Source organism: Peromyscus leucopus, chromosome 1 (genome assembly GCF_004664715.2).
Source record: "Peromyscus leucopus breed LL Stock chromosome 1, UCI_PerLeu_2.1, whole genome shotgun sequence".
NCBI classification, from domain to species: domain Eukaryota; kingdom Metazoa; phylum Chordata; class Mammalia; order Rodentia; family Cricetidae; genus Peromyscus; species Peromyscus leucopus.
Window position 1 is genome coordinate 189,579,432 of NC_051063.1, and position 15,198 is coordinate 189,594,629.

Consider the following 15,198-nt stretch of genomic DNA (forward strand, 5'->3'; position numbering starts at 1 on the left):
ATTGGTAGTAAAAAATAGCTTTTGAAATTTATAAAGGATGTATACTTCTATGAACCTAAAGTATATTATAGGAATGAATTCTGATGTGGGTGGTTTTAAGGTATCTAGTTAAAACTTTCTGACAGCTCTCATTGGTCCTAGAGGTGAGTGACTCTTCATACCCAGTGAGCCCTGTCCCTAGGACCAATTCCTGTCCACAACCATTTTCCCCAGGAACACTGGCCCAACTTGGCCTCAGTTGATGGCCAGTAGGCAGGGCTCCTGCAGGAAAGCCTTTCCCTCACCATGACCTCCCAGTGTACCCTGCAATCTACATGCCCTGTCCCAATACCCGTCCTACAGAGAACCGAGGGAACTTCCTGAAGTTAGGAAAACAACCCCCAGCTATCATCAGGCCTAGAGAGAACTCTCATTGTACAAAGAGCTGTCACTGGACCAAGAGTAACCTCAGGAGACAGGGAATCTGCCAGCCCTCATCAGAACAAGAGTAGCTTTTGGAGGAGTAGAATCTGCCACCTCTCAGTGTACCAAGAGAGGCTTCCTGAAACACCGAATCTGTCAAATCTGACTGGACTGAGAGCCCTGATAAGACCAAGAGTGGATCAGTGAGCCACAGAATCAACTAGCTTGGGTTGATCCAAGAGAAGCTCCCCAAGACACAGAATCTGCCTGCTCCAATTAGAAAAAGAATAAGATGGGGCTGAGATGGCTCCCTGAGCCACAGACACAACAAGCACAGAGTGGACCAACAGCAACTCACTAAGACACAGGGCCCTCTTATAATCATTAGAGGAAGAGATGGGCCAATGTCAAGCAGAAGTACATACAACAACATAAAGAGCAATACAACATCACCAGAACGAAGGCCTCCTCCAACAGCAAGACCTGAACATCACAAGGTAGAAAAAGAGGAAGAAAGCAACATTAGGAATGGCATAATGAAGATGCTAGAGGCTTTTCAAGAAAAAATGTAATTGAGGAAGAGAATAACAAAAAAGTGGAAGAAATCAATAAAGAAATTGACTAAAAGAAATAAAAAATTGGAAGAAGTCTATAAAGAAAACAAGGAAAAGACAAATAAAGAATTGGAAGAAAACAATAAATTCCTTAAATAAAATAATGAACAATCATTTAAACAGGTGAGGGAAACAGTTCAAGACTTGAAAAGGGAAATAGAAACAATGAAGAAGACACAAACAGAAGGAATGCTAGAAATAAAAAATCTGAGTAATCGATCAGGAAACACAGATGCAAGAATAACCAAGAAAATACAAGAGATGGAAGAGAGAATCTCTGGTCTAGAGGATACAATAGAGGAAATAGTTTCGTCAGTCACAGAAAATACCAAAGCCAAAAAGGTCATAACACAAAATGTCCAAGAAATGTGGAACACCATGAAAAGAACAAACCTACAAATAATAGGGATAGAGGAAGCAGAAGAATACCAACTCAAAGGCACAGAAGATATATTCAACAAGATCATAGGAGAAAACTTGCCCAACTTAAAGAAGGAAATACCTATGAAGATAAAAGAAAGCTATAGAACACCAAACAGACTAGACTCTCTAAAAAAGTCTCTTTGCCATTTAATAATGAAAAACTAAATGTACAGAATAAAGAAAGAATATTAAGAACAGGAATAAGGAAAAAGACCAAGTGACTTATAAAGGCAAACGCACCAGAATAACACCTGATTTCTCAATGGAGATTTGAAAGCCAAAAGCACTGGAACTGATGTAATGCAGACACTAAGAGACCATGGATGCCAGCCTAGACTAATATATCCAGCAAAACTTTCAATCTTTATAGACAGAGTGAAGAATACATTCCAAGACAAAACCAGATTTAAACAATACCTATCCACAAATCCAGCACTACAGAAAGCACTAAAAAATTCCTACCTCACTTCAAAGCTCTAATATAGAGCTAGAGTTATGAAAACAGCTTGATACTGGCATAAAAACTGACATGTGGACTAATGGAACCGAAGTGAAGACCATGACATTAATCTGCACACCTATGAACATATGATTTTTTACAAAGAAGCCATAACTGTACAATGGAGAAAAGAAAGCATCTTCAACATTGGTGCTGGCATAACTGGATGTCAACATGAATGCTGATAGATCCATATCTTTCACTAGGCTCCAAACTTAAGCCCAAGTGGATCAAAGACCTCAACATTAATCCAGCAACTCTAAACATGTTAGAAGAGTAAGTAGGAATTAGTCTTGAACTCATTGGCATAGGAGATCACTTCTTAAACATAACACCAGTAGCACAGACACTGAGAGCAACCATTAATAAATGGGACCTCATGAAACTGAGAAGCTTTGTAGGGCAAAGGACACAGGCAATAAGACTAAACGACAGCCTACAGAATGGGAAAAGTTCTTCACCAACCCCACATCTGACAGAGAGTTGATATCCAGAATATATAAAGAAGTCAAAAATTTAGACATCAAAATACCCAAGAGTCCAATTAAAAAATGGGCTATAGAGCTAAACAGAGAATTCTCAACAGAAGAATCTCAAATGGCTGAAAGACATTTAAGGAATTGCTCAACATCTTTAATCATCAGGGAAATGCAGGATAAAATGACTCTGAGATACCATCTTACACCTGGCAGAATGACTAAGGTCAGAAATACTCAAGAAAGCTTATGTTGGATAGGATATGGAGCAAGGGGAATACTCCTACACTGTTGGTGGGAATGCAAGCTTGTACAACCACTTTGGAAATCAATACAGTGCTTTCTTAGAAAATTGGGAATCAACCTCCCTCAAAATCAACCTCCCAGCTATACCACTCTTTACCATATACCCAAGGAATATTCAATCATACCACAAGGACACATGGTCAATATGTTCATAGCAGCATTATTTGTAATAGCCTGAACCTGGAAACAACCTAGATGCCCATTAACTGAAGAATGGATAAATAAAATATGGTACAGATACACAATGGAGTACTACTTAGCAGAGAAAAAACAATGACATCATGAGATATGCAGGAAAATGGATGGAACTAGAAAATATCATCCTGAGTGAGGTAACCCAGACTCAGAAAGACAAACATGGTATGTACTGACTCATAAGTGGATACTAGATGTAAAGCAAAGGATAACCAGACTGCAACTCACAACTCCAGAGAGGCTGCCTAGTAAAGAGGACCCTAAGAAAGACACAGGGATCATGCAGCGACAGAGAAATGGAAGAGATCTACAGGAGCAAACTGGATGTGAGGGGAAGTAATGGAGGGAAAGGGAGGGGGAAAGTGAGCTTAGGGGAACAGGAGGTCCCAGCTCGGTCAGGAACAGAGTGGTAGAACAAGGAAAGAGACATGATGATAAATGAAGGCCCCATGGGAATAGGAAGAAGTAGAGTGCTAGAGAGGTCCCCAGAAATCCACAAAGATACCTCCACTATAGACTACTGGCAATGGTCAAGTGAGTGCCTGAGATGACCTACTCTGATGATGGGATGGCTGAACACCCTAACTGTCATGATAGAACTCTCATCCAGTGACTGGTGGAAGCAGATGTAGAGATCCACAGCTAGTCCTCAGGTGGCGTTCCAGGAGTACAACCTGAGAGAGAGGGAGTAGGGATGATATGAGTAAGAGATATCGATACCATGATTCGAAAAAGCACAGGGACAAATAGCCAAACTAGTGGAAACACATGAACTGTCAACCAATAGCTGAGGAGCCCCCATGAAAATGGACCAGGCTCTCTGAATAAGTGAGACAATTTATGAGCTTGAACTGTTTAGGACCCCCTCCCCACACACAGTGGGATTGGGACCTGTCCTTGATGCATGAGCTGGCTTTTTGGAACCTAGGGCCTTTTTGAGACACATTGCTCAGCGTTGGTGTAGGGAGGAGGCGACTGGACCTGCCTCAATGGAATCTACCAGGGTGGGCTGAATCCCCAGGGCAGACCTTGCCTTGTAGGAGGTGGGAATGGGGGGGTGGATTGGGGGATTAGGTTGGTGGATGGGAGAAGGGAGGACAGGGGAATCCATGGCTAATAGGTATAATTAAATTAATTATAAAATAAAAATATTTATAAAAACAATCTCAGCACTTGGGAGGCAGACCCAGGCAGATCTCTGTGAGTTCAAGGCGAGACTGGGCTACAGATTGAATTCCAGGAAAGGCGCAAGCTACACAGAGAAACCCTGTCTCGAAAAACTAAAATAAATAAATAAAATAAAATACAAAATTAATAAACCTCCATATACTCGGTATTTGCTATCCAGAGTCTAGGCTTGGGGCCTCAGTGCTCCAGGGGCAGCACATCTTGTCTGTTCGGGGCACTCAAGCTGTGGTAGCATCTGATGCCCTTGAAACCTGCTGTGCTTCCTGCACTGACTCCCTGCATTTCCAGCGTCCCAGGCAAGGGCTAGGCAATGATGGATCCATGGCGATGTTCACTCTGGCCAGGCTGCTGCATTTCCAGAAAACCAAATACAAAAGGTGAGCAGTGGAGCTGGAGGGTGGTAGACAGTGGTCAGGACGCAGTTCCAGTCATAGCCTTAAATATAAGTATGTTCAATGACATACTGAAAAAAGAATTCAAAGAATGATTATAACAATGTTCCACAATGCCAAACAGGACACAAATCACCTTCAGGATAATGTAATGAGATTAAAAACTTACACGCACAAAGGAACTGAGAGAACATATGACAGATGCATTCCCAAATGTACAAAATTATGAAAAAGTCAAACTAAAATATCCAAAGGAAATAAAATAAATCCAAAATATCTTAGGAGAACTTTTCTCCAGAGGAATATTTAAAGTTGAAGACAAGTTGGCAGACTTGAAGACCAAGCAGAATAATTAGAAAACTGAAATTGTGACAAAGATAAAAATTAGGATAAATGAAATATGTATAGGACCAGGGAGGGGGATACCATTAAACAATCAAATTTACAAACAATGGGCAGAAGAGAAGAAGAAGGACTCACATTGACATCAACAGTATATCCAGTAAAATATGATGGGAATTTTCCAAAATATAGTGAGACAGGTGGCCATATTGAGGCAGGGCATTTAATATCAGAAAAGAACCTTCCTGTCACATATCTTACTTAAAATTTGATTTATGCATATAAAGGAAGGAAATTAACAGTTGCAGAGAGGGAAACCCATTTCATAGAAAGGCCTCTTCTAGTTAACATCAGATTTCTTCATGAACTTTCTTAAAAGGGGAGAGTAACAGTGATGTAATCCAAGCAGCTAAAGATATTACTGTATCCAACAAAGTTATTTATAGTCAAAGGAGTATGTGAGGTTTTCATGGGGATAACCTTGAGTGAGTCTGGAATTTATCAAAACCAAAAATGGAGGGCACACTTGAGAGATATTTTCACTTAACTTGAAGTAGGAAGATCAATTTGCTACCCAGATCTTTGAGATAGGGAGATAGGCCTTGTATTAGGTGACGGTGGTACATGCCTTTAATCTGAGCACTCAAGAGTCAGAGACAGAGGGATCTTTGTGTTCTAGGCCAGCCTCTTTTACAGAGAGAGCTCCAGGACAGCCAGAGCTACAAGGAGAAACCATGTCTCTAAAACAAAACCCAAAAAAGAAGAAAAAGGAAGTCATGCATGTAATTGGCATCTTTTAACCTGAGAAAAGACACATCTTTTATCAGGATATTAAGTTGGAAAGACACAACTTAGAATTACATCATTTGATTTTGAAAATCCCCCTCTGTGCTGGAAGCCTATATGAGGACATTTAAAAAGGAAACTTGTGTTCTTTGCTCTCTCTCATCTTTCTAGCAAGTCCATTTCTTCACTGGCATTAGAACCATCTATGGTATTTAAGTGTTTTCTGAAGATCAGCTCACACATTCCACATCACAGAATGAGAAGTTTCTACATTTTTTATTGTCTTTGATGCCTAGTGATTTCTAGATTAGCTAGACTGCATCCTAGAAGACTTTCTAATAAATTTTGTGAATCCATATATATGTATATGTGTGAGAGAAAGACAGAGAAACAGAGTGAAGGAGACAGAGAGGCAGAAAGATTCATTCTGTAAGTTCTTTAAGGACTTTAACAAATACTAAGACAGATCAATGTTCCATGATATATATGAGTTTTAAGAATTCATAACCACTAATATTTCTATGAAAGACACTTGAAGAACTACTACACACTGAAAAGTAAGATAAATATGAGTGGTCAAAGAAGAGAAAGACAGCAAACATTACAAAACCAGATAGAAAATCAAATGTTATCAAACTGTATCAAATATTGCAATAACAAAATGGGCAATAATTAGCAAATAATTATCAATATAAAATTAATGTCAATCTTCACATTCTCTAATCATAATACATGAACAAAAAGATTGTTTTGTCAAACCAACATTCATTTTTTCTTCTAAAAACAAACCTTACTTACAAATGTAGAGAGATTCCTTCTGTAAATATGGAGGGAAAGATTTTTAAAGAAGTAGAACATTATAAAGTAAACGAGAGGCTAAACACTTGGATGGACATGGTGGAAAAATTCTCAAATAAACACTGACTAATATAAGTCAACAACACAACAGAAAGTTTTGTCCCTGTGACAAATATAGCTTCATTCCAGGGATACAGGGATGGTTCAGCATATGCAGGTCAGCTAAGTAAATGGGGCACATAAATAGATTCAAGCATAGGACTACATGATTATCCAAATGTGTGCAGAATGTGCTCTTAACAAAGTCCAGTTTCCAATCAGATTTAAAAGTTAAAAAAAAAAACAAAAACTTAACATAATAGAAGGAACACATCTTGACTTATTGAACTTTTCTTTTTCATTAAATAATTTTTCCCAGCCCAATCACATAAGAGGTTTTTCCTAAGGCAATCTTATTGACACCATTATATTACAGGAAGAGATACTCAAAGAATTGCAATGAATTCCTAGTGAGGCCAGGTGTATGTGGTGGTGCATGTCTACAATGAAACTGTTGGATTGAGAGGCAGGCAACCTTCTCAGTTTATGGCCAGTGTGGTGTACATAGTGATTCCACGTGAGCTAGGGTTGCATATATAGACCCTCCCTCAAAAGAAATGAGCAAAAATTAGACAGTGATGATTTTTTTCTAGTTACATCCACTTGCTTTAAAATTTCATGATGTCATTGCTTTTTGCTGCTAATTATGTAAATGTATCACATTTCCTTTATCCATTCTTTGCATGAGGGTCACCATCCTGAGTGAGTTAACCATGACCCAGGTACAGAAACATGGGAAGTGCTCACTCATTAACTGAACATAAGATGTAAAGCAAACGATAACACTTGCACCAGAGAAGTAAGTTAAAAATGACATAAAGAGGGACACATGTATCACCTTAGGAGGGGAAATTGCTGGAATCTCCTGGATAAACTGAGTGAACAGGACATGAGGTTTTGTGATGGCCCAGTTGCTGGAGGGATGGAGAGGGAGAGCAATGAAGGATATATATTGAGAGAAGCAGTAATTATGGCATTATGGGGATAGGGAGAAAACTGGTACCAGAGAAACACCTAGGATTCTTCAAGAAGGGCCCAGCTAAGATTTCTAGAAAGAGTACTTGAACAGGCCTTCTCCTTTAATCATAATGGTGAGTTTCCTAATTGTATCATGGAGTCTTCATCTAGTAACTATGGAAGCAGATGATTAGATGCACAGCCAAAAACTGAGCCAAAATCTGGGAGTCCAGTTGAATAGAGTAGGGATTATATGAGCAAGTGGGTCCAGATCATAACAGGTCAACCCACAGAGACAGCTGACCAGAATAGTGGAAGCTGAGGGAATGTAGACCAACAGCTAGGGAGCCTTCATGGGACTTACCTAATCCCTGTGCATGTGGGTCATAAATGTATAGCTTGGTCTGTTTGTATTCCCTTGCAGTGGGACCAAGATCTGTCATTGGCACATAAACTGTCTTTTTAGAACCTATTCCCTATGGTGGGATTAATCACCCTGCTTGATGAAGGTGGGTGGAGCTTGGTCCTTCCTCAACTTAGTATGCCATGCTATGTTGACTCTAATGGAAGGCCTTACCCTTTCTGAGGAGTGGGTTTTGTAGTAGAGAGGAATGGTGGAGAGGGAACTGGATAAGAGGAGGGAGGGGAAACTGTGGTTGGCAAATAAATTAAATAATTTAATGAAGAATAAAAAAGAAATTGGATGAGAAGATACATTTTCTCCACTCACCTTCAAAATAGTCCTTAATATCATAGCAAGTACAAGAAGTAATGATAAACATGAAATACAGAAACAAGGAAAGAAATATGCCCACTTGTAGCTTACACCTTTAATTCTAGCATTCAGGAGGCAAGAGAGTCAGATCTCTATGTGATCTTAGTTAACCTACTATATATAGTTAGTTGAGATATACCAATAATACTTTGTGAAACCCTGTTTCAAGAAAACCACCACAAAAAGGATATTTGTAGTTAATCACACTGTGGAGAACATGAAAGAGGCCTTGCATCAGAGACACTCTGGTTCTGACACAGAACTCAATACTCAACAAAGGATTGCATGTGACTACCTGATCATCAGCAGCTGTGTTAAACAGTATATAGATCCCTATCACCAGGTTTTTGATTATATAAAATTTTTATATTTTAAATTTTAAGAAATCCAAAAATTAACTTTCAACAATCTCACTTTTATTCCAGTTCCCCAAATATTTGCTGGCATTATATGGCCCTTTCACCTCAGGAAACATTCCACCTTTCAGTTCAATGCATATTAGTTCAACACTTTGTCACCAGAAATACACCAGGCTCTGCCTAATTAGCTGTGATTATCTTTACACTCTGTCATGCTTTGCAGTGCTATTTATTGGAGTCATGTTTGCTGTCAGAGATTTGAAGAGATATTTCCCATGTTTCTGATATCCACTTATCCTACTTTGTTGCACTGTTGCTGTGATTAAACACTGACCATAAGCAAACTCAGGAGGAAGGGTTGATTAGGCTCATGGGTTAAACTAAAGGGAAGACAAAGCAAGGATTTGGATCCTTCAACTAAAGTATAGACCCGAAAGGAACATTGTCTACTGCTTTGCGCTGGTTGATTTCTCCTATAACCCTGCCTAGGGACAGCACTGCCCACAGTATACTGGGGACTCATACATCAATTATGCAGTAATAAAATGCATAAATATTATGACAGCCGCCTAGTTCAATGGAGAGAAATATTTTAGTTACACTTCTCTCTAACTTTTGTAATGTACTTTCTGTCAAGGTGAAATTAACTAGACAATTCAGTTTGCAAGCTCTATGGTGTTTGCCCACAGCAAAGAACCCATTTTTATTCCTAAATTTCTAAGATTGGGAAGCTACTCAACTTACATCAGATTGTTTCCATACCTTTGCTTATTGCATGAATCTTAAAAGTTTTTATTAATAAAACCAAACTTAAGGCCAGTTATTGGGGTGAACACTAGAAGATCAGAGAGACAGAACAAGACACAGATAACCTCACCTGGCCAACTTCTCAGCTGATCTTGTTTCCTCAGACTGGAAGCCTCTGTGTCCTTATATCCGAATAGCTCTCACCTGAACTCTTCTGCTCAATACCTAAAAGCTAACCAGCCAAATGCTTAACCAGCCAAATGCTTCTTGTTCCTGATCCTCATGCCTTATATATCTATCTGCTTTCTACCACCATGCCCTGAGATGAAAGGCTCACTTTCTGGGATTAAAGGCTTCAGTCAACATGCTTGGCAGTATCCTTGAAGACATGGATTTCTGCCTAGCTCTGCCTCCCAAGTGCTGGGATTAAAGGCATGTGCTACTACTGCCTATCCTCTATGTTTAATATTGTGGATGTTCTGTCTCTGACCCCAGATAAGTTTATTAGGGTGCACTATATTTTGGGGAACACGATACCACCACATTTGCTTGTTTGGCATTATAAAATATACTAAGTTTAATGTGGTCACTCATTTGTTATACATAAAATAAGCCCATTGATATTTCTTCATACTAATATAATTTTGTTATGGAAGAAGTAAGTAAAACTTCTGATATCAGCATATGTGTAATTTTCCTCAGATGCCACCCTCTGTGTGCAGTGCTGATTGTGGTCCTGGATTCAGAAAATTCATGCAGAAGGGAATTTCTGCCTGCTGTTTTGATTGCATCCCCTGCCCAGAAAATGAAGTTTCTAATGAGACAAGTGAGTGCTTGCTGTTAGATAAATCCTTCACATAGAACATCCTCTCCCAAATACACTGGGATGATCAAAGGTTCTAAAAGATGTGTGTAAAAATAAACCATATCACTTTCCCAAGTTAGTTTTGATAATACTATGATCATTAACAGTGTCACTTTAAGTAACATGTTATGCCATGACATACATCTTTGACTCCTTGAAAATCCATGTTAGGTGGCCTTTTCTCATAGAAATTTTGATAATCAAACCACAATGTGAGGGAATTCCATAGAAGGTCTTTACTAGTGACTAATCTCCTTTGAAACTACAAGTAGATTAGATTCTAATCCCGAAATTTTATTAATATTTATATTTTATATTTACATCTTTGTAATTTTATAATTTTATAAGTTGGTAGGCACCATGTATATGCAGGGAATCAATGGAAAAGCGACTAGGGCTTCTGATCCCTTGAACTCTGCAATGTGGGTTTTAGAAACCAAATATAAGCCCTCTGTCTCTGTAAGATTAATGAAGAGTAGAAACAAATTCTTGGGAAATAATAAGAAACTGATCAGTATGATACAAAGGATTTCAAGCTATATCCAGAGATTCCCCCTTTCAAAGTATCATTGTGATTTGAAATCTAGAGGAGTGTGGAGAATTGTTCCCACATAAAGTAGAAAATATGGAGTACTATAATCAGTATTTTTATATACAGCATAGTTAATAAAGTAAAAAGTAGAAGACACAATGGTTTTGAATGATAGCAACTAGCTACAGTTATCCAAATGGTGTTGCCACCTACACAGCCCATGTTTGTCAAATGATTATTTAGAGTTGGTTATATAACAATGGCAGATACTTACGTTTTCTATCCTGTTGCGTATCATCGTATATAATGAAAGTTATTAAAGAACATTTATGGCCAGTAAAACAGATCAGAAGTTAAATCCCTTTCTACTAAACCTGATGATGAGTTCATTCCTTGGGCCCATTTAATAGAAAGATGTTGCCAATCTTAGAGGTTGTGTTCTGATCCCTATGTACTTGTGCATACAACTTACTGCAATTTACTTAAATCAACTCTAAGGAAATTGTTTTACATATGAAACATATAAGAATAAAGGGTATTTACAACAATAAATACATCAAAAATTACAGAAAATATTTTTATTATTTAATTATATATGTGTGTGTGTGTGTGTGTGTGTGTGTGTGTGTGTGTGTGTCTGAAATGGGTGTTTATGTGTACACAATTGCATGTGCATGTGAGAGGCATCCAAGGCACTGGCAGTTAGAGTACAGTCAGATGTGAGACACCTGACACGGGTCTTTAGAACTGAATTCACTTCTTCTGTAAGAGCAGTATATTCTCTTCACTACTGAGAAAAATTTTTATGTCTTAAAAAAATAACTAGTTACATGTGTCCATAAATGCATTGTTCTAGATAAAAACACTTGAAACCTAGAAGCACATCATGACTCTATGCAATTGTCCAATGATTCAGAGCAATTGTACTCAAGTTTCCTAAACTTTCCATGGTGGAGACTGCAACTTATGGGCAGGATATGATTCCTCCAAACAAACCTCTATCCTATCACTCTTGCTTGAGTGTTCTTCTTTTATTGTGATCATGGTATTTTATCAATATCTACTTAGCACTTTAGTACACTCACAAAATCTGAGACTCTCATAGATGGAAATTAGTGAAAGAGGAAGAAAGGTGGTGGTCTGTTCTGAAAGGTGATAGAATCAGGAAGAAAGGCTTGTTAATGATAAGTATATACAGAGGTTTCTGCCTTCAGGAGGGGGTTACTGCTTCTTATGAACAAGACTCATGGACAAACTCTCCCTACTTCCAGATAAGGACACAACTGGGGACAGATTTTCTTGATTAATTATTTTTGCATTTTTAAACATAAAAATTATATATATGTAACACTCTTCTTTTACTCTCACCCTCCTGCTTCCCCCATATAAACACAATCACTCTCATATTAGAGCTCTGTTGTTACTTTTGCATGTACATACATACACATATACACACACACAACTTACTAATTATGAGGGAACTTTAGTTACAATAATCATGGAAATTGGCTCTAGCAAGCCTTGCCTTTCTTCACCAATCCGTTTACCTTGTTAAAAATCATGAGATTTCAGTGATAGTTTGAATGAAATTGGCCCTATTAGAGGGTGTGGTCTTGTTGGAGAAGGTGTGGTCTTAATTGGAGGATTTGTGCCACTGTGGATGAAGACTTGGAGGCCTCTTCTATGCTTAAGCCATACCAAGTGAGACAGTTTTCTTCCTGTTGCCTATGGATCAAAGATGTAAAATGTTCAGCTTCTTTTCCAGAACTATGTCTGCATGCTTAGCACCATGTCCCGCCATGAAGATAATGGACTGAACCTTTGAAATATAAGCCACTCAATCAAATGTTTTCCTTTGGAAGAGCTACTGGGGTCATGGTTCTCTTCACAGCAATAGAAATGATAACTAAAACTATTATATTCCTAAAGCTAGTCACCAATGTCTATTCCCTTATTTGGGCACTTCCTCCTCTTGAGGCTGACTATCAAGGTCCAGCATTCAAAGTATTGAAGTCCAGCTTCCAAAACCTCTGTTGTGTCTGTCCCAATTAAACTGTCCAATCAAAATTAAACACTTCAACCTAACGAGGGGCTTCACTTTCATCTTTATAAACTGCCAATTTTAAAGAGGCCATGTCTATGTCTTCTCTATCCAGAGCAGTTCTTTGTCCTCCATGACCAAAAACCTCTTCCCCCTCTTTCTTTTTGTTTTCCTCTTCTCCTTCATTCTCTATCTCTTGGTTCTGTCTCCTATTCCCTGCTCATTTTTCTTTGGGTCAAATAAATCTACTTTGTGTTGGCATGCCATGTGTGAATTCTAAGTGTCCCTACAGATTTTGTTTAGTATTTCTTCTATGTAAATGGATTTGGACTAGTAAATTCAAACTAGAAAACATATCACAGGAAGTATCCCAATAGAAGACAAAGTCCCCATCTATTATAGGAAGAAAATATATAACACAGACAGAAAGACATCAGGAGGCACTATAACCATGGGATCTGAGACTTTAAAATACACTCTGTGCAAAATAATAGGTAATGATTTTATCCTCTGTCAATTCACCTGTTTAAGTCATGTACTGAAAATATCTGTGCTTTCTCATAACATAACAAATGACATCACCCACACATCATAAATTAGACAATACACGGTGTGTTTGGTTTCATTCCCCATAGAGATAATGAATGAGTATTATGAAATGGAAGCATTGTTATTCAGCAATGTCCTTCCACTCCATCCTCAGAAACAAATGCAGATAGTGCAATGCTACTTCAGCACATTCAATTGAAATATCCAGTCAATAAATGGCTAAAGCTGCTTTAATCATACTTTCCTTTCTCCATCAGATGTGGAAAAATGTGTGAGGTGTCCAGAGGACCAGTATGGCAACAGAGAGCAGAACCAGTGCCTTCCCAAATCTGTGGTCTTTCTGACCTATGAAGATCCCTTGGGGAAGACTCTTGCCTCAATAGCCTTGTGCTTCTCTGCATTCACAGTGCTTGTTCTTGTGGTCTTTGTCAAGCACCATGACACTCCCCTTGTGAAGGCAAACAACCAGAATCTTAGTTACATCTTGCTCATCTCACTCATGTTTTGTTTCTTGTGCCCCTTGCTCTTTATTGGCCATCCCAGCTCAGCTACCTGTATTCTACAGCAAATCACATTTGGAGTTGTATTCACTGTGGCTATTTCCACTGTGCTGGCCAAAACAGTGACTGTGCTTTTGGCTTTCATAGTCATAGCCCCTGGAAGAAGGATGAGGTTCTTCATGATTTCAAGGGCACCCAACTACATCATTGCCATATGTACCCTTATCCAAATTATTGTCTGTGCAGTATGGCTGCTAGTCTCTCCTCCCTCTATTGACACTGATGCACACTCTGAGTATGGCCAAATCATCATTGTGTGCAACAAGGGCTCAGTTACTGCATTCTACTGTGTCTTGGGATACCATGGCTTTCTTGCCTTTACAAGCTTTATTGTGGCTTTCTTGGCCAGGAATCTCCCTGACAAATTTAATGAAGCCAAATTGCTGACCTTCAGCATGCTGTTGTTCTGCAGTGTGTGGATCACCTTTCTCCCTGTCTACCACAGCACCAAGGGCAAGGTCATGGTGGTGGTGGAGGTCTTCTCCATTTTGTCCTCAAGTGCAGGTCTGCTGGGATGCATCTTTATCCCCAAGTGCTACATAATTTTGTTCCGACCTGAGAGAAATTCTCTTCAAAAGTTAAGGGAGAAAACATCTTCCTGAACACTCATTTCATAAAATGTTACTGACAAGTATAGTGATGGTACAGAGACACCAGTTGTGATACAATGCATGATGTATGTATTAGCTATCTATTCTCTTTGTTTCTTCTATGATAATGCCCAGAAATGTCAGGTGTACTACTTTTCTGTACATTGTATCCTATAATGTTCCACTCCAACACTTATTTTACAAGACCTGCTTCCTGGAGATTAGTGCATAAGGGATGTGTTCTTTTATTTCTCTAATACAAAGTAATATTTGAAATAAACTCAGAGTAATTCTTTTGATATCTGAATTAATGTGTGACTTTTAATGTAAGAGAAAAACTGAGAAAGTTTGTAGTAGAGGGAATGAATATTTGCAGACTAATTACCCATTCTGGAGGTGACAAGAGACTGCTGTTGCATACTAGGAGTTAGAGGAATAAAACTTAGGAGAAAGAAAGATGTTTTGTTAAATAGATAGAAATAATATTGTGAAAGATGGGGAGATGCATCAGCATTTAACATCATGTTCGGCTTTTTCAAAGGAGATGAGTTCACTATCAAATCCTTACATCTTACAATTCATAGGCAACTATAACAATAGTACCAATGGATCAGATATCTTTTCTGTCTCTCAAGAACACCTACACACAGGTGTGCACATAAGAGCACACTCAAAAAGCACACATACACATAAGGGAAATTAA

General features: G+C 38.5%; 1 protein-coding gene across 2 annotated transcripts in view; it reads left to right on the forward strand.

Annotated features, from left to right (window-relative positions):
• The window catches only part of LOC114688241 (vomeronasal type-2 receptor 116-like), a 35,169-nt gene extending 20,662 nt beyond the window's left edge, over positions 1-14,507 (forward strand). Inside the window, exons 3-5 of one of the 2 annotated variants that reach the window (XM_037202565.1) lie at positions 10,061-10,184; positions 11,888-11,890; positions 13,603-14,507. In XM_037202565.1, the coding sequence (XP_037058460.1) occupies positions 10,061-10,184; positions 11,888-11,890; positions 13,603-14,507 (1,032 nt within the window). The remainder of the gene's footprint in view (positions 1-10,060; positions 10,185-11,887; positions 11,891-13,602) is intronic. The other variant, XM_028862864.1, reaches the window with a different exon arrangement.
• The last annotated feature ends 691 nt before the right edge of the window (positions 14,508-15,198 follow it).